This window comes from Pavona decussata, unplaced genomic scaffold (assembly GCF_977016875.1).
Source record: "Pavona decussata unplaced genomic scaffold, jaPavDecu1.1 SCAFFOLD_36, whole genome shotgun sequence".
Lineage (NCBI taxonomy): Eukaryota > Metazoa > Cnidaria > Anthozoa > Scleractinia > Agariciidae > Pavona > Pavona decussata.
Window position 1 is genome coordinate 432,501 of NW_028145458.1, and position 18,773 is coordinate 451,273.

General features: G+C 41.0%; 1 protein-coding gene and 1 pseudogene across 2 annotated transcripts in view; one reads left to right on the forward strand and one right to left on the reverse strand.

The window, feature by feature from the left end:
• Positions 1-18,063, forward strand: part of LOC146484204 (uncharacterized) — a 30,226-nt gene extending 12,163 nt beyond the window's left edge. The window contains exons 7-10 of one of the 2 annotated variants that reach the window (XR_014863668.1): positions 1,350-1,443; positions 11,050-15,033; positions 15,701-16,823; positions 17,630-18,063. Coding sequence is in view for 1 of the 2 variants with exons in the window: in XM_085104993.1 (XP_084961119.1) it covers positions 1,350-1,443; positions 11,050-15,033; positions 15,701-15,711 (4,089 nt within the window). In the remaining variant the exon portion in view is untranslated. Of the gene's footprint in view, positions 1-1,349; positions 1,444-11,049; positions 15,034-15,700 lie in introns of both variants that reach the window. The other variant, XM_085104993.1, reaches the window with a different exon arrangement.
• On the reverse strand, positions 6,281-9,087 carry LOC146484205 (uncharacterized; annotated as a pseudogene).
• Positions 18,064-18,773: the final 710 nt, after the last annotated feature.

The following is an 18,773-nucleotide window of genomic DNA, read 5'->3' on the forward strand; positions in this document are numbered from 1 at the left end:
CTTTGTTTTGCGTTTCGTAATAAAAATGCTCCGCGCGATAACCCATGAAAGTTCAGGATTTTTCCGGCGGAGGAATCAAACACGAGATTTGTCATCGCAGGACCGAGTGTGACACGATAGCGATCGCGTCACCGATTACATCTCTATAAAGTCCAATTGGAAAATTAAGTCTTATTGTGGTCACCCAAATCAAAGCTATTCAGCGGTACTTTTTTGGGGCGCTATTTGATGTTTATTATGCGAAGTTCGAACTTGTAAGTCTCTGGATGAAAACCTAAGGCGTGGATATTAAAATAAAAGCTGAAGAGCAGCAGCTTTCTCAAACGTGGATTGCGGCATTTCTTAAAGATGACCTTTGAAAGTTAATCCTATTCACCCAAACATCGAGCACCTCTAGCTCTGCTGTCCTATTATTCCAACCTGTCTCTTTTCCCCTCTTCCTCAGCGGCACTTACGATCGATTGTTCGATTCGACATAACCATTCTTCTTCTGTAAAACATTCGCGTTGCTTGCGGTGAGGTCTGCATTCGAATCTTTGGAATTCTTTGAATAGCTACAAAACCTCACTATACTTATCTGTTTCGATTTCGCATTGGCGTTTTCGATGACCACCATCTACATCATGCGGAATTAAATTCATGCGCGTACTGCTCGTGCGACAAACCTTTCAAAGGTCCATGATTTCTTGCACAACCGTCCCCCTCGCTAATCGGACGAAACGGAATGCTCCATGTTCAGGCTACCTCCTCTTCTTTCATGCTATATTCACGGGCTTTAATCCTTACGTTTTCGCTTCCTTCGCAACTCGACATGCTATCATTGCCTTCACCTTTTTGTTCTAACGACTCCAGAACCCTCTCTGCGCTAAGGGAAACGTTCACGAACGCTTCACAACCGACGCCAAATGTTTTGATTCGAAAGAATAGTAACTCGCAGAGTACATCGGGGAAAGGGAGGAAAGCTAAGGAAGCGAAAAAAACGAGGGAGTTCGGGATCCTCCCCTCCCTCGATTACTTAACTCGGCCCCTCACGGCCCGAGTGCAAAGAACGCGAAGAATTTGATAACGCGACCGAAAACTTTACTCGTGCCACCCGAATACAAAAAACGAGACCGAGAACAATAACTCGTGGCCCGAAGTCTTATCTCTCGGCCCATCGCAACCCCAAAAAGAAAAAAGAATTTGATAATGCTACCGAAACCTCAACTCGGTCCGCCTTACGGCCCGAGTAATAAGCAAAGAATTAACACACATTCAAGTTCCATGAGACCTTTCCTCCAGTGGGAGGGATTTATAAGATTTTGATAACTGTTGCAACCGGCGCGTTAAAAACTCTTGACTGATGTAAGATTGACAAGAATAACCAGAAATTGGTGGAACTAAGGAGGAGATCTGTCAATGAAAGGAACAAGCTACGAGATACAGGCGGAGGGGAAGATGCAGGTGAATATAGTGTCTTGTAAGCTATTAAGAGCAATTCTCAAGGAAAGAGAAGCAAAGTTGGAAATGAAAAATTTTAACCCCCCCCCCCCCCTACAATTCTTGTGTGGAGGTAGGTTACCTTGGGGGATAAACAAAAATAACCAGATTTGCATCGGCAGATGTATCGTTGCCATGGTAACCGCGCTAGATGACGTCGGCCTTAGGACCATGTTTTGAGCAAAAGTTCCGTTCTCAAAAAGTAAAAGTAAACGAGTCTGGTTTTCGGGTGCATGTGAACCAATTCAAATGAAATTCATACAGATAGTAGAACCACTCTCCCAGTTTATAAAATTCGCCGTTAAAATAATTTGGGTTTTATAAACAAGAAGAAAATGCTCGTCTTACTATGTTCCCTGTCAGCCATTTAGACAAGCAGGAAAAACAAGCACAACCATATTCGTAATTTCTCCGAAAGTACTCTTTCCATATAAACCAAATTAGCTGCAGAGATTACACAGATATCGATGTTTCTAAATATTATAAAATCAATTTGGGGAAAACTATATTCTAGCTGTGGGTACTGAAGACACCTGGGACAAATTGCAAAAAATTGCAAAATTGGTAATTTTGGGGGCTCTAGTATTTCGCGCAAACAGGGTTTAGAGAGAAAAAATTAGCTTCAAAAGTACCTTTTATCATCTTGTCTGCTACCTACATTTAGTAAATAAGGTTTTGGCCCACAATTTTGATGAAATATAAATTGATACAAAACCTACCTTGAAGGTTTTGGGAATTTCTTCAGGATGCTTTCGTCGCGTGGTTCTCTCCAGTGTCTCTCCTTCGCACGCTCCGTTTTTTTTGACCAAATCGAAGACATCTAATCTAACAGTTACTCCCATCGAATATCCAGTTTGCCGTGTTTCAGACCAGAGATGATGATACAAGTAGCCCGCATACACTTGACAAAGAATAGTTGACAAAGTCCAAAACATGGTCGTAATACGTGCGATTTCTGCCGTCGAGCACCTAAATTTATCAATATTATCCAACCAGGAAGAAAAGTAAATGTGTCGAGATCAATGTACAAAGCAAATGCATGCCTTTGAACAATCCAAAGTAACGTCTTTGACTAAAATCGAGTCAGATATTGCGATGGTCGACAAGCCAAGAATGGTGAATAAACTGAAAGCATAGGCCGGAAGTCCAAGCACGACTGCTGACAAGATGTAACACAATGTAACGGGATGTAACACCGGGTGTAAGTGTAATGATTTCCTCTGGTAATGGGGTTGTTTTACAATGGCAATGGTGAAGAAAGCCAAAACAAAAAAACAGAAAAACCAAAACAGAAAAACCGAATGAAAAGAAAAACAAAGGAAATGAAGCTGAACTGAAGCTTGGATGAAAATTGAACGCATGATTATAATAGCCGCACCCCCCCCCCCCCCCCCAAAAAAAGATAGCTTTTTAGACTGTGAAAATGAATGCAATCACAAATTCAGTTATGATTAACTATTCGTGACAAGAGAATGAAAAATTCTCACGTGCAATGTTACATTTATTTACCTGCACGGCAAAGAATAAGATCCATTTCGTCCGGCTGATTTCATCACGGTTTATACCGTAGGCTTGGAAATATCCCTTTGACATTCACTGAGTTTTATCTTGTTTCCACTGCACTCAAATCCGCACGGGCATTTCGCGTTGCTGTTTGCCTCGCGTTCCTTCCTTAATAGCCGCACCCCCCCCCCCCCCCCCACCACCAAAAAAAAAAAAATTGCTATTTAGACTGTGAAAATGCAATTACAAATTCAGTTATGATTAACTATTCGTGACAAGAGAATGAAAAATTCGCACATGAAATGTTACATTTGTTTACCTGCACGGCAAATAATAATATCCATTTCGTCGCTGATTTCATCACGATTTATACCAAGTCCGTAGGCTTGGAAATATCCCTTTGACATTCACTGAGTTTTATATTGTTTCCACTGCACTCATAAACGCCCCTTTTGGGATTTGAAAAAGAACAACTTTCCATTGTCCCGACCAGGATATTTTCCTTCGCACGACGATATGCAAATTTCCCTTACAGTGTTTTTGATCGACGGCCAAATTTACTTCCGGTCACCCCTTCCCCCGCCAAAAAAAAAAACAACAACAACAAACAAATAAATAAACAAACAGAAAGAATGCCAAAATTATGGTGGTATTAGGTACTGAATGTGAAAATTTATCGTCTTGGAGAAGACTTATTTATTTCTGGAGGAGTGGTGGGTCAAAAATTCCAACTACGTAACTTTTAATGTGTACGCTAAAGCCCCAGATCAGCGACGTTAATCTTACATGCAGGCCATCCTTAATACAACCAATAAGCAATAAATTAAGAAAAAACAAACAAACCCAGGAAACATGGGCGGCTTTTGTGGATGCGTAAAACGATCAGTGAAGCGCTTTTATTTTGTCGTTTCTATTCACCACTGTAAAACAGTCATAAAAGCGGATCAAGAGTCGTCCTTTTATCCCTCTATCGATGATACATTGTACCAAAAATATCTAAAGAAGAGACAATGCCATTGCGACGATGTCGCTTTATCTGAACCTACAAAAACAAACCAAACAAAAAGCGCGTATATCGCATTTTAAAGTACATCCGGTCAGCAGTCTTGCTCCTCGCATTCCCGGTCTACATACGTTTGGTCGTAAACAGGTCGTAAACAACGATTTCTTCGCTTCTCAACCATGCACCACGGAATGTACGGCTTGATTTAGCCAAAGACTTTATTCAGAATCGTCGCAGACATGCATTTGCTTAGCTGTGATTTTGATGCATCTATTTAACTTCCTGGATGGATTGTATTGATGAATTATTTCGATACTCGACACACGACTGTGTTTGAGCTGTTCGATCGTTCTTTATTCGGGTTAATGCATCATCATATTTGGTCTAAAAGTAGATGTTCAGGGAGGCTAGCGAGATAGATTTGTCTTTCCGCTAGAGTCTGTGCAAGATGCGGTCAAGAAAATGGAGCGAGCGAACTGAGGAGAGACCCGTCCTATACGACAAAAACATCCTGAAGAAAATTCCCAAAGTTGCGAACTAAATAACAGCAGAATACAGTTTATGAAGTAGAATCCATATGAAAATTAGCCATGTGGAGTTTTTCGTGTTGAGCCAATGACGTCACTTCCTGTAATTTGAGCCTTAACTTCCGGAACAAGGCCAAGTAATGGCGGCCGTGAAATCTCGAATAAAAGGCTAAAAAAATACTTCCAATCGCCGTAAAGGATTGAAATTTGGTAACATGAGTAAGAAGGTCATATTCTACACGAAAATGCAAAAAGATGGAAAATGAAATTTTCGTCCCAGGGGCACCTTAAGGAAACACTGGTCATTGATAAAGACACATTAAGATTTCAGGAAGTTTTCAATTTTTTGAAAGACTCGCGTACCAAACTAGAAAGAGGTAGGATAACTTTAAGCTTTCTCCTTGTAACAGAGAAACGTCTTAGGAAAAACACAATTTCATAATCAAGACAGGCTATAATTTAAATTTTTCTGCAGCCAAATGTTGGTGCTAAAATTTCGTTGAAAATCACGTTCTATTAGAATAGAATTAGAATTAGAACCTTTCGGTGATTGCATCTGAATGGCCCGATTGCCATTGAAGTACGTATTGACGTTGATGGCGTAAATGTCGAGCGAGCAGAGGCTTAATGAAAGCAGACATGGAAAAGGAACTGTTTGTGTAAAACGATTCAAAAAAACCCAAAATTAACAAATCCGCAGCTTAAAGGGGCATTACAATAACCAGACATTTCTTAAAGGAACATTTCTATAGCTAGACGACATTCGTTTTCAGGAGTATTCGTCTCACTTAATTATCACCTTATATAATTTTTGGTCAAGATTTCTTGCTAGTGACAAAAAACTTTGGTATGAAATTGTTGAAAAATGCTTTTGCTCGTCACTTGTGATCATAAGTTATTGTGCAAGTCTTATTCCCCAAAAATAGGAAAAGGGAGGGAGGGGAGGGAGAATTAACAGTGTATATCACTTTGAGTCTAGTGAGTTCGAATACCCATTCTCTACGTCTCAAAATGAGGGAAAGAACAGCATATTGAACTAAACTTGCTGACAGGAATCTAAGCTACTCTGATAAAGATAATTGTTTGCTGCTAGCCTTACATCTCGAAAAACATCGTTCCATTTGATATTTGTTCAGAGTACCGGGGTTTTTGTAAGGTAATGGAAGTATGTGTGAAATAATAATACTAATACTAATACTACTACTACTACTACTAATAATAATAATAATAATAATAATAAATAATAATAATAATAATAATATTAAAAATAATAATGTAATAATATTTACAATTCATCAATATTTACAGAGCAAAAGCGATGCAATTACGAAAGCATTATTTTGATATAGTTCAAATTAAAAACAAAAGGATAATAGAATTCAAAAAGATAATTACAGATTTCGAGGGCACTGTATTTTTAAATTGTATAATAAACTCTTTATTAACATTTGTCAAGCGAATTGCTATTTACAAGTTAAAAGTAGAAAAAAAAACTATTCAAACCTATTAACAATTCATTTCGATTAAAGAAGATACTACTTTCAGGTATATTTTTTTAACGAAAAAAAAAATGTCATAAAGTTACAATACTATTCTTATTTGTAATAAAAAATCATATGATCGTATTCTGACTAAAGAATATTTGGAAGTAAAAATAAGGTCCTTAAGGAAAAACAACTCTTTTTTAAAAAATATATGCGGATAATATTCGGTCATTGGAAAAAAAAAACGACTAAAATTACAAAAATAATTAAGAAAAGAAAAAAATCTAAGAAATTCTAGTGGTCACATTCTCAATTCTAATGTTTGTGTCCTGAAGGGGTACATTTCTTCTTCTTCCTCTGGAACCACTAAGGCAGAGGAAAGCAAAGGATACTTTTGCTCTTAGCCAAGACACGGTACTGGCGTAGTTCTCTCCCTTGTTAATGGCGAGTAGTTCAGCTAGTCTGTTGTGGTATCTCTTACATTCTTCGGCCATTCCACCGGAGGTAGTAAAAACAAGTGGCGTGAAGGTGCCTTGCTCCACCTCCATCACTCTGCCTGCATATTGGCGCTTTTTTTCATTCTCGTGTTGCCTGTAGATTTCCTTGGGACTTAGATCTCTGTAAGAATCTGCATTAGCGTGACAAACCCTGACATCGAAGAATGCAGTCCTCTGTCTCTCCCAGTAGCCTCGAGCGCTAATATCTAAACGCGCATCCGGAGCTCTGTTGGCGCCTCTGTTCAAAGTCTCTCCAGTGATTTCCTGAAGGACCGGCTCTTTTCCACATCATTACACACCATGCCAACATCTCTGCTTCCAAGTCGCGAGGCTTATTAAGGCGCTGTATTATAAACCCGCCCCGCCGGCATACCATTGTATGATCAACGTTGATCTGGTCCCCGCACACACAGACTTTCGGTGTGTCGGTGATTTCCCAGTCACATCTTAACTTGATCGCATCCCTGAATTCTCTCTTTTTTAGGTTGAGGTTCAGATCTTTGATGGGAATACCTGTCACCCAGTTCGATCCTCCCTTCTCTGGGCTAGCTCTACCGCTCGCTTAGTTCTTGTCGGCAGACAGGTCTTCACCTGTTCTAACCTCTCATCCATGATATGCACTCATCCTTCTCCTTACGCGCGCTTAGTTGCAGTGTTCATATTTCCGAAGCATCCGCGGTCTGATGCACTTGCTCCACAATTTGCCTCACTAGGGGACCTGTGACACTGACTGAAGCCTCATATTCTTTGGGTGAGGCTCTGGCTGGATCTATAAGCCCAAGCCCTCCCATGCGCACAGGAAGTACAAAGAGTTCGCGCTCAGCTTCAGTTATTGCGCGGACCGTAATACCTTGTATGAGGGCTTCGGTTATCGCGCGCACTTAGGGTTCTAACAAGCCAGTAATATCGGGCAGTGTCCTCAAGAAATACGTCCATCTGTGCCGTAGCCCAAATGTGAACGCTGCATAGCTCGCCTGAGGTTGTGATATGGCGTACTCTGCAAGTTTGGTCACCTGGTTTACCCAGTCTTCTACCTTGTCGCTCACGTATTCTTCAAGATATGACCTCGACCCAAGAGCTGCACCTAGATGCTTGTGGCCCTCAGTGGCGATGTTAATCGCTGTGTCGCCGAATACCTCCAAAGCATCGTGTTCTTTTTCAGGTTTAGTGATCAACCAGCCCTGTTTGCATTAGGGAAGTACCCTAACGCCGGAACACTCTCTGGTAGCTCGTCCCACCATTTCCGCACATCTTTCAGCAAGCCACTTCCCGTTGCGTCGTCAGCAAACCAACACTGTTTAGCTGTGCTTGAGACGTGTAGACGCGTTATCAGTGGCTGGAGACTTACGGCGTACATGCTCATAGAGGGTCCCCCTGTGTGGTGTCTGTGTGGAGTCTCGCAGGCTGTCTGTTGGTGTTAATCGCATAAGTTGCTGTGGTTCGACACAGCAGTCTGGTATTGTGCAGCGCAGCAGCTCTGTTCATGGCATTAAAGGCATTAGAGGCGCCAACAAGAAGTACAGCGTCCGTTTCATCGGCGTCGAAGATATTGCGCATCGCATGAATGGCAGCCTCACTCCCACTTTTATGGCCTGCGCAAACCTGCAGCGAGCCGCTTGCGTCGACGACATCGGGTTTTGTTACTCTCATCACGCCCTTCCCGATTATCCTCCGTATTACTTCAGCAAGCCCAATCGGCCGGACCGCGCCCTCTCCTTTGTCAAGTGGGATCCGACGATTGGCTAATATTGCCTCGATACAAAGAAGGTCAATGTATTCCGTGCACAGCCGTCTGGTTATTGTAGCTACATCTGTGCACAGGTCTGACCCAGATTTCTTGAAAGATTTGCACGCAAGCATTCTCCTAAAGCCATTGGCGTCTACATCTGAAGGTACTCCGGAGCCTTTAGTCCTTAAAGCAGCATCGTGAACCATCTCCCCGTTGATGTGGTAGTACATTGTATCTGAAACGTCTTTGATTGGTCCAAAGAGTAGTGAACCTAGGTGGGATTCCTGTGCCACAGGGTGTTTTTCCCTAAGTTGTCTCATGACGTCGTCACTTAAGGGCAGAATACCCCCGCCGTCGTCATCGCTTAGGTATCGCAAGGCTGAATTGATTTGACCTGTCATGACGAGGTTTGCAACGACTTTTGCTTTATTAGGCGGATCAGCTCTACGGGAGTTGATAAGACGCCCTTGGATCATCCACCCTTCACGCACTAGGACATGTATTTCGCCCTCTCTCCACAATGCCAGTCCTTTAGCCAAAAACTCTTGGTGCTCCTATGCCTTAGATTTCTGGCCGATTTTTGTAGCCCAACAGCGAGAAGGACAATACCTGCTTTAAGAACAATGTGTTGCATTTCTGACCCATTGTTCCAATCGTTTATGTGCTGTGTTAATTTATCAATGAAATCTTTTCCTGTTTTCCCATAGGGGACAAGAAAAGTGTTCTTCCGCCATTTTGTGGTCTCGTTGTAAGCATTGTCAGTGGTTGACGTGTTGACTATTATTGTTCTTCCATCACTATGTCGGCCCCAAATAAATGAAGATGGCGTGTTCGTGGCTTTGTATTCCGGCAAGGTCCCTGGCATGCTGCCCGACGCATTTTCAAAAGTTGAGTGATCAAGCTCCTCTGTCGTCCCCTCTGGGATTTGTACTGCAGATCTATGCAAATCCAGTATGAACTGATTATGATTTTGTCTTTCGTGGTCACCATTATTTTGATTTCAATTGTCATGAAGCCCACCGCACGAAATCATATTATTCGCAATATTAGACGCGGACTGAGTTGTGTCCAAAGCAGACTCGTTCATGCCAGCCACTATCGAAACATTTACGCTAATATCGATTAAACCCTCCTGATTCTTTTCCAGCCGTGAAGCTTGATCTCGCAGATTTTGCCCTTTAAAACCAAGATGTTCATATCCTTTCTCGTCCCATAGTTCCCTCATAATCTCGATATAACCTTTCTGCCTCCCATTGATATTACACGGTGCATTATCAGATGTAGACAAAGCCTATGCATGTCGTTTACACTCTAGAACGCCCCTGTTCATTTGTTCCGTCCATTTTATCTTTGGTTTCCTCGACATCGTGTCATCTGCTAACGCTCTGGTGGAATTTTCCCGTAGTTTCGTGGTTTAAAAGCATTTAAATCCCGACAAAGACTCCCAGTTGTGACTATTAGTAGTGTTGACAATTATGTCCTTCCAATTTGGAGCGGAGGATGAAAGTAAAACGTAAAATTAATCTTAAGATTCTAAGAAGAAGACCGAAGACCAGTACGTCTGTCCGCCATCGCCAATCATGCATTGTATTACGTTCTTTGTCATTCCATAATTATAATAATAATAATAATAATAATAATAATAATAATAATAATAATAGGGAATAAGGGTGTGTTTAAAATCGGTTAAAAAAGTGTGTTTTGAATCTTGACTAGAGATTAAAAGTTTATCAAGAGTATCTTATTCTCTAGAAAACAGTAGATTTTGGCAAAATGCTTCTAGCTCTGAAGGTACTACCAAAGGTACGCTGTTGTTCGCGTATCTTTTTGTTTTTATAGACAAAAACGGTATCCCCGAAAGAACCGGGATTGGCCTATGGGCAATTATTTGAATTGAAAATAATTTGGTAGTTTATGAGTACAAAATGTATCAGAAAACCAGAGTGAAAGATCCTGGAAATATGCGTAATTCAACCTTCTAGTTCCTAGGAATAGCATAATTAAGCACTCTACAGAGGCTCTTGTGTAACGCAGGTTATGACGTACCCACTAGTAGCCACAAAGAATACCTACGTTTTCTAAATAAGCTTCTCACTTAATTAAAACACACTTAAGGGTCGTTTACAAGATAGGTAAATCACGGTACGTTCCCGTTAAAAAGTTGTACGGTACCCATAACTTTTGTAAAGAAATACCCTTGAAACAGCATTATCACTATTCAAAGGGGCCGTGCCATATTTTCACGAAGGGAAGCAGTAATTGGGAAAACTATCTACAGCCTGTATGATTTATCAAAATATGAGCGGCATCTACCAGTGGGCTTGTAGCACCACTAGAACATGTAGCTCTCAAAAGTACTCAATACGTCCTTGTGCTTTCCGTACATAGGTCTTTCCATGGAAGTTACTGAAACAAATCCCTTACTGGGAAGGTTCTAGACACGATAATATCTATGGTCTCCCAAGTTTTATAGGGGTGTTTTACGGTATAGACTTCATTTGATTCTTCCATTGTTAAATTCCCGGTACATTAAGTTAAGTGTATATAGACTCCCATAGCTCACATATCTGAAACATTTCAAGCGAGACTTCCCAAGTTTATCAAGAAATACCTGCAGACTATAACAGTCTGCATAACGTTTACTGGACTCAAATATTTTAAGCTAAAAAGTGGACATCATTTGCTCCTCTTCGAGTTACATTTCGGGATTTCGATGATGAGCGCATATAAACAGTCAATCATACGAGCAGAGAGTGAAATGCCCATATGAAAAGCCTTTAAAACGTGTTCCTAAAATAAGTATTGTCCTCTATGTACATTTTAACAGACATCGCAACAGTCTTACATAAAATGATGGGTAAAAGAGATTCAGTAGAGGATAGATTCAGAGAAGAAAGGGCCAATGGCAAACTCGTCATCGCACATGGAAGAATGGGCAACTTCCAAAATGCCATAGAGTACCATGAAAGGCGTCTGAAAATAGCAAAAGAAGTAGGCGATAGAGCCGGAGAAGGAGGCGCATATGGCATTCTTGGCAACGCCTATCTGAGACTGGGCAACTTCCAAAAGGCCATAGAGTACCATGAAAGGCATCTGAAAATAGCAAAAGAAGTAGGCGATAGATCCGGAGAAGGTGTGGCCTATGGCAACCTTGGCAACGCCTATTTGAGACTGGGCAACTTCCAAAAGGCCATAGAGTACCACGAAGAGGATCTGAAAATAGCAAAAGAAGTAGGCGATAGATCCGGAGAAGGAGGCGCATATGGCAACCTTGGCAACGCCTATCGGAGACTGGGCAACTTACAAAAGGCCATAGAAAACTACGAAAAGCATCTGAAAATAGCAAAAGAAGTAGGCAATAGAGCCGGAGAAGGAAAGGCCTATGGCAACCTTGGCAACGCCTATTTGAATCTGGGCAACTTCCAAAAGGCCATAGAGTACCACGAAGAGGAGCTGAAAATAGCAAAACAAGTAGGCGATAGATCCGGAGAAAGAGGCGCATATGGCAACCTTGGCAACGCCTATTTGAGTCTAGGCAACTTCCAAAAGGCCATAGAGTACTTCGAAAAGCATCTGAAAATAGCAAAAGAAGTACGCGATAGAGCCGGAGAAGGACAGACCTACGGCAACCTTGGCAACGCCTATTTGAGACTGGGCAACTTCCAAAAGGCCATAGAGTACCACGAAAAGCATCTGAAAATAGCACAAGAAGTACGCGATAGAGCCGGAGAAGGAAAGGCCTATGGCAACCTTGGCATCGCCTATCAGAGTCTGGGCAACTTACAAAAGGCCATAGAGTACCAAGAAAAGAATCTGAGAATAGCAAAAGAAGTAGGCGATAGAGCCGGAGAAGGAAAGGCCTATAGCAACCTTGGCAACGCCTATTTTAGTCTAGGAAACTTCCAACAGGCCATAGAGTACTACGAAAAGCATCTGAAAATAGCACAAGAAGTAGGCGTTAGAGCCGGAGAAGGAGGCGCATATGGCAACCTTGGCAACGCCTATTTTAGTCTAGGCAACTTCCAACAGGCCATAGAGTACTACGAAAAGCATCTGAAAATAGCACAAGAAGTAGGCGTTAGAGCCGGAGAAGGAAAGGCCTATGGCAACCTTGGCAACGCCTATTTGAGTCTAGGCAACTTCCAAAAGGCCAGAGAGTACTACGAAAAGCATCTGAAAATAGCAAAAGAAGTAGGCGATAGATCCGTAGAAGGAGGCGCATATGGCAACCTTGGCAACGCCTATTTTAGTCTAGGCAACTTCCAAAAGGCCATAGAGTACTACGAAAAGCATCTGAAACTAGCAAAAGAAGTAGGCGATAGATCCGGAGAAGGAGGCGCATATGGCAACCTTGGGAACGCCTATTTTAGTCTAGGCAACTTCCAAAAGGCCATAGAGTACTACGAAAAGCATCTGAAAATAGCACAAGAAGTAGGCGATAGAGCCGGAGAAGGAAAGGCCTATGGCAACCTTGGCAACACCTATTTGAGTCTAGGCAACTTCCAAAAGGCCAGAGAGTACTACGAAAAGCATCTGAAAATAGCAAAAGAAGTAGGCGATAGATCCGTAGAAGGAGGCGCATATGGCAACCTTGGCAACGCCTATTTGAGTCTAGGCAACTTCCAAAAGGCCATAGAGTACTCCGAAAAGCATCTGAAAATAGCAAAAGAAGTAGGCGATAGAGCCAGAGAAGGAAGCGCATATGGCAACCTTGGCAACGCCTATTTGAGACTGGGCAACTTCCAAAAGGCCATAGAGTACTTCGAAAAGCATCTGAAAATAGCAAAAGAAGTAGGCGATAGAGCCGGAGAAGGAGGCGCATATAGCAACCTTGGCAACGCCTATTTGAGTCTGGGCAACTTCCAAAAGGCCATAGAGTACTACAAAAAGCGTCTGAAAATAGCAAAAGAAGTAGGCGATAGATATGGAGAAGGAAAGGCCTATGGCAGCCTTGGCAACGCCTATTTGAATCTGGGCAACTTCCAAAAGGCCATAGAGTACCAAGAAAAGAATCTGAGAATAGCAAAAGAAGTCGGCGATAGATCATTAGAAGGAAAGGCCTATGGCAAACTTGGCAACGCCTATCGGAGTCTGGGCAACTTCCAAAAGGCCATAGAGTACCATGAAAAGGATCTTACAATAGCAAAAGAAGTAGGCGATAGATCCGCAGAAGGATGGGCCTATTTGTCACTCGGAAACGCTTATTTGTGCCTGGGAAACGCCTCTAATACTAAAGAGTATTATGAAAAATCTCTGAAAATAGCAAAAGAGCTAGGCCATAGATGCGGAGAAGGTGTCTCCTATTGCAATCTCGGCAAACTTTACCAATGCCTGGGAGAGTTTCAGGAAGCTTTCAAATGTCATCAAGCTGGTGTATATGTACTTGATATTGTCAGAACTACCATTACTTCTGAAGATTCCTTAAAAATAAGTTTTAGAGACCTACATCGTGTTGCTTACAGTGGTCTTTGGCAAAGCCTTTTGAAGCTGGGAAGAATCCGCGAGGCCTTGTGTGCTGCTGAGCAAGGTCGAGCACAGGCTTTGGCTGACGCCTTAAAAAAACAGTACGGTTTGAAAACGTCTTCGCCAGCGTCACTTGAAGCTAAAGAGTTAATTTCTTATATCTCAAACAAGTTGTCATTAAAAACGGTGTTCTTGGGGCACACGAAAAACAAAATCATTTTCTGGGTTATCAGCAAGGATAGCAAGGTTGAGTTTCGAGAAAAGGAATTGGAACAGGGAAGAGGGCACGTTGATGCAGTCACTTTCTTGTTGAATACTACCCTGAAAGAAATTGGAGTTGGAGTCCGGGTTAGATGTGAAAATCGTTCACTCGATGAGCTAAATGATGATGATGTTGATGACAATGAAGAGGACGAGGATAAAGAAGGAGAACCATCACAATGCACCATCAATGCGTTACAACCATTATATGATGCAATTCTTGGCCCCATTGCAGACTTGTGTCAGGGTAACAAATTGATCATTGTCCCCGATGGTCCCCTTTGCCTGGCTCCATTCTCGGCACTTAGCACATCTATCCACATCCATACCGTACCTTCGTTGACCACTTTAAGACTGATCACAGATTGCCCCGAGGAATGCAAGAGTGTGGAGGAGGCACTGCTTGTCGGAGATCCATATCTAGGTGATGTCAAGTATCCAAAGTACAGGCAATTACCAGGTGCCAAAGGGGAAGTAGAGATGATAGGAGAAATTCTAAAGATCTCACCACTTACGGGAACAGAGGCAACCAAAGACGAGGTGTTAAAACGAATTACTTCAGCCGCTCTGGTTCATATCGCAGCTCATGGACGAAAGGAAACGGGAGAAATTGCTTTGGCACCAAATCCCGGATGGGAAAGACATTACGATGGAAGTTCAAGATCCAAAGCAAAGAACACGGGTCCTAAGGAAGAGGACTATATCTTGAAAATGTCGGATGTCCAAGCTGTTAAACTGCGAGCAAAACTGGTAGTGCTCAGTTGCTGTCATAGTGGCAGAGGAGAGATTAAGTCCGAGGGTGTTGTCGGAATTGCTCGGGCTTTCTTGGCTGCTGGGGCTCGTTCTGTTGTGGCTTCACTTTGGGCAATTTCAGACCAGGCAACTATGAAGTTCATGAGGAGTTTCTACCAACATCTTGGAGACGGTAAAACCGCCAGTATGGCTCTTCACCAGGCTATGAAGTGTCTACGAGAGTCAAAGCAGTTCTATGCTGTGATGCACTGGGCTCCTTTTGTGCTGATTGGTGATGACATCCACTTGAATTTGGACGCAAAAAAGCAAAGCACTGAAATGATGCTTGAAAAAAGTAAGTTTTCCTTTTCCAAATTATGTGGTTGTTGGTGTTGGTGTTTTGTGAAAAACTTCATCTTGTTTAATATTTTGTTGTGTAATTATACACCTCCGGGACAAGTGGTTGTAACTAAAGTCTTCAAAAGCAACGTTGTATAGCGGGCGGGTATTTTACAAAGAAAAAGTGGTGAAGTGCAAAACAAAGAAAGCCAGATTTAGCACAGAAAATGGCAATCCCACCTCCAAAAATAAAAAAAGACTGCTTCAGTAAACGAAGAAGTCTGTAAAAACATTCCCAGAACAGACGTTTCTGTGATTTGGCTACCACAGAGAAGTGGAATCGGTTGCAACTATTTCTGTTGATTGTTTAAAACTATGACCTTACTTTTCTTCCCCTGTGGGTGTCTAAAAGTAATCAACACTAAGAGATATCAAAATACTAATTACTTCCCATGTCTACAAGAATAAAAGTCAGAATAATCCATTTTTTTCTTTGGATTTCTTAGCCTTCATATTTTCCCCGCACCAAAATCCAAAGTAGTAAAGTTAACATTACAATTTTGTGAAGTCCTTGAAAAAAAGCTAGAAATACAGTTAGAGCACACATTTCTGCCAATAACATCGCATAGGTAAATAGTGATTTTTTGGCTTGGTTGATGTATTTCATTTCTTCTCTCTTGCAGACGCTGAATAATCGATTCAAGAGAATATCTACAACTCAGTGAACCAAACTTTGCCAACATACATTTCCCCTTGTTCTGGGAATTGATTTAATCTCTTTCTAAAAATCTGCAATGTTGCAAAAAGGTCGTGCCATGCATAGTTTCTGAAATCCTTATTTGATTAAACCGCTACTTTTTTCCTAGAGATAATGCGAGGAAATAAGATCAAGGAACATCTTTTAACAAAGTTTCTTATCTATTATCTATACGCCTATAACATTGTTTACATACAGCAAAACAGCTGTTAGAATTTTCTATGTAATCATAATTCTCATTTATAAAGATACACATAGACAATGAATCCAGAACAGAGGCTAACCAAGGCCAGTTAGATACTAAGTAACAAATCAAATTGTCTCCTACACAGCAGTTACTTTAGTATTCACCAGCACTTCTCCCCACTAACGACTGCTCAAGCACTCACACACGAAACACGTATCCTCTCAATTGCTGGCCAATTGCTGTTCTGGTTACGTTTTTCAGACCTGGCACATGTTAAATTCTACGCCGGGAGACTCATTTGTGGTTATTTGCCTCTAGTGGCATATTGTTAGACTCGGGTTTGGTGCATCAGTTTTAAGCGCACCATTGTGAAATTCACGTGTATACCAAGGCTTCTGTGGACTGGCTTATTTGATTTGACTTGAGAAACAGTAGTTTGTAGTCAGTTTTGGCTCATAATTTGGGATAAATAGCTTTTTTCGTGTAATTCTCTGCTTCGGTGCAAAATATTCTTCTTCTAAAGGGAATTCCAGCATTTGGCAGGGAATAACAACGTAAATTGAAAGTGGTAGTGAACATACATAAATGTTGCTTTGTTGTTGGTTCACCAAGCCTGCTGTTAAATCAGCTGGGATGAAATTAGTAGAATGGACCATCACTGAAGATAAATAACCTAGGCAGCTGCAAGAAAAGGAACAGGAACGCAGCACTAGAAACCGTGGTTTGTTGCGTTTGCCTCTTGAAAAAACATCGAAATAGCAGGGAAGCTTCAGATACAGCGGTGTACACACGTTTGATAGCCTTTCTAATAATACAAGGACTGTTGATATTGTTAATGAATTGGACGCTAAATATTTTTTTGGTACTTTTCTTTGTACAGTTGGAGCTCTATTAAGCGGCCACCCTATTAAGCGGACTTTAAGAACTGGCCGCTTAATAGAGGTTGGCCGTTTAATAGAGGTACCTGATATAAATTGGGTAGAAATAGCATTCAACGTAATTTTATTGCCTCTATATAGCAAAACTCTCGTTGAAAAGTGAACATAAGTGAAGCTAAATGCAAAAAACATTGAAACAAAACATTAAGTGCCCTGTATTTGCGCATTTCAAGTTTTAGCTCTCACACATAGAGCATGTGGTTGATAAGTACAGTATTTTCTAGTATTGAGTATGTACAGAAAAATATGCAAATCTATGTAACAAAACCCCAAGTTTTTTAGGCCTTTTTGGCATCAACAGTCTGTAAAAAATTTTGGCTCAAAATATTTCACGGACGATTTATTTAAAGTAATACGACACTGCTGTTTGCCGTTGTGGAGCTCGGAGTTGTAACAAGGAGATAAAGTCATTTGCCTTTTCGATAGATAGGGCAAGGTCCTGGAAACCGTGAAACTGGGCAAAGTGTTGGAGTTTATCGGTGTCATTAAAGTGGAGATTAAATTGCAGTTCTTGTTGATATCAGTTATCACCTTCATATTATCTGTCACCATTTCGCTTGAAAAGGTAATTTGCTGGCCGCTTAATAGAGGTAAAAAAATAACAATAAATGCTAAACTTGCAACAGCAAAAAAGGTGGCCGTTGAATAGAGGTATCGAATCAGCACTTTACTGACAAATAATTCGGGAATTCGGAAAGTGGCCGCTTAATGGAGGGTGGCCGCTTAATAGAGGTTTGACTGTATAATAGTAATACTATTATTTTAATTTCCTATGAAACTAGCTTACATAATTAGATACACACCAATAGGTATTGCAGCCTATGCAAATAACAAATCTATCCCTCGGATTCTCAAAGTGTTAGTGCAGTAGGCACATTTAGTCCTTACCTTTGGGTTAGCAGAAGACAACCAAAATCACAGCGAGCTGTAGATAAGAAATCCTAGTTTGCTTAGAAGCAAATAAATTTCACTTTTTTTCCAGCAATTTATATTTGTGAAATCGAAAAAAAGTTCTTTGATCATAGCAATTTAAAGTTCAATTGTTAATTAGTTAATTAATCGTCTTCTTTTATTTTATTATTGCTGTATTATTGTCAACGTCATTTATTACAGTTTTTTCTCTAATGAAACCCAATTCATTTAAATACAAATACAAATAAACTGTTGTTGTTGATAGTGACTAGTAAAGAAGCCTCTTGCTGTAGCAAGGGTGGGTAACTCTCCTCTTTTCAATTGAAACATTGGGGTAGCAAAAAGGAGACGGCAAGCAAACAGTTCATATGGAGGTGATATATATCTTATTGACCAAGCACGAGGGCCGTACTAGGAGAATATCGGCACCAGGTCTTGACAGATTCTCCCAGCACGGTTCCAAGCGAGCTTGGTCAATAAGAGATTTATTACACAACTGAACATAATTTATATTTTATAAATACAGCATTGTGTCCAAAAAAAGAGCCGGTACTAGTTAGAAATATACAAAGTTTATTCAATCTTCGTGGTCGCCTACCAACAAGTGTTTCCGCGCGACTGAAAAGGATTTTTTAAACCAAAAGTTAGGATAAGCCATTACAGTGCAGGAATCAGTTTGACTTACTTTCAATTGAACCAATCAGATAATACTTTTAGCAAAAAATTTATCAAGCGTGACAGGAACTGTCAAAACCGTCAAAAAAGCCAACTTGCCTTTTTCATTCAACTCACTTCTCTCGAAAGAAAATAGCTTTGATTCTACGAAAATCCTTCAAAAGGGAAAGAAATAGTTTAACAAAGTGGACTGGTTAAATGCTTTGTGGTTTTTAACACTTGGAAAATTAACGTCTTTAATGAGCCGCTTTTTTGGCATGTCGTAACTCAAGTAAATAGTAAAATCG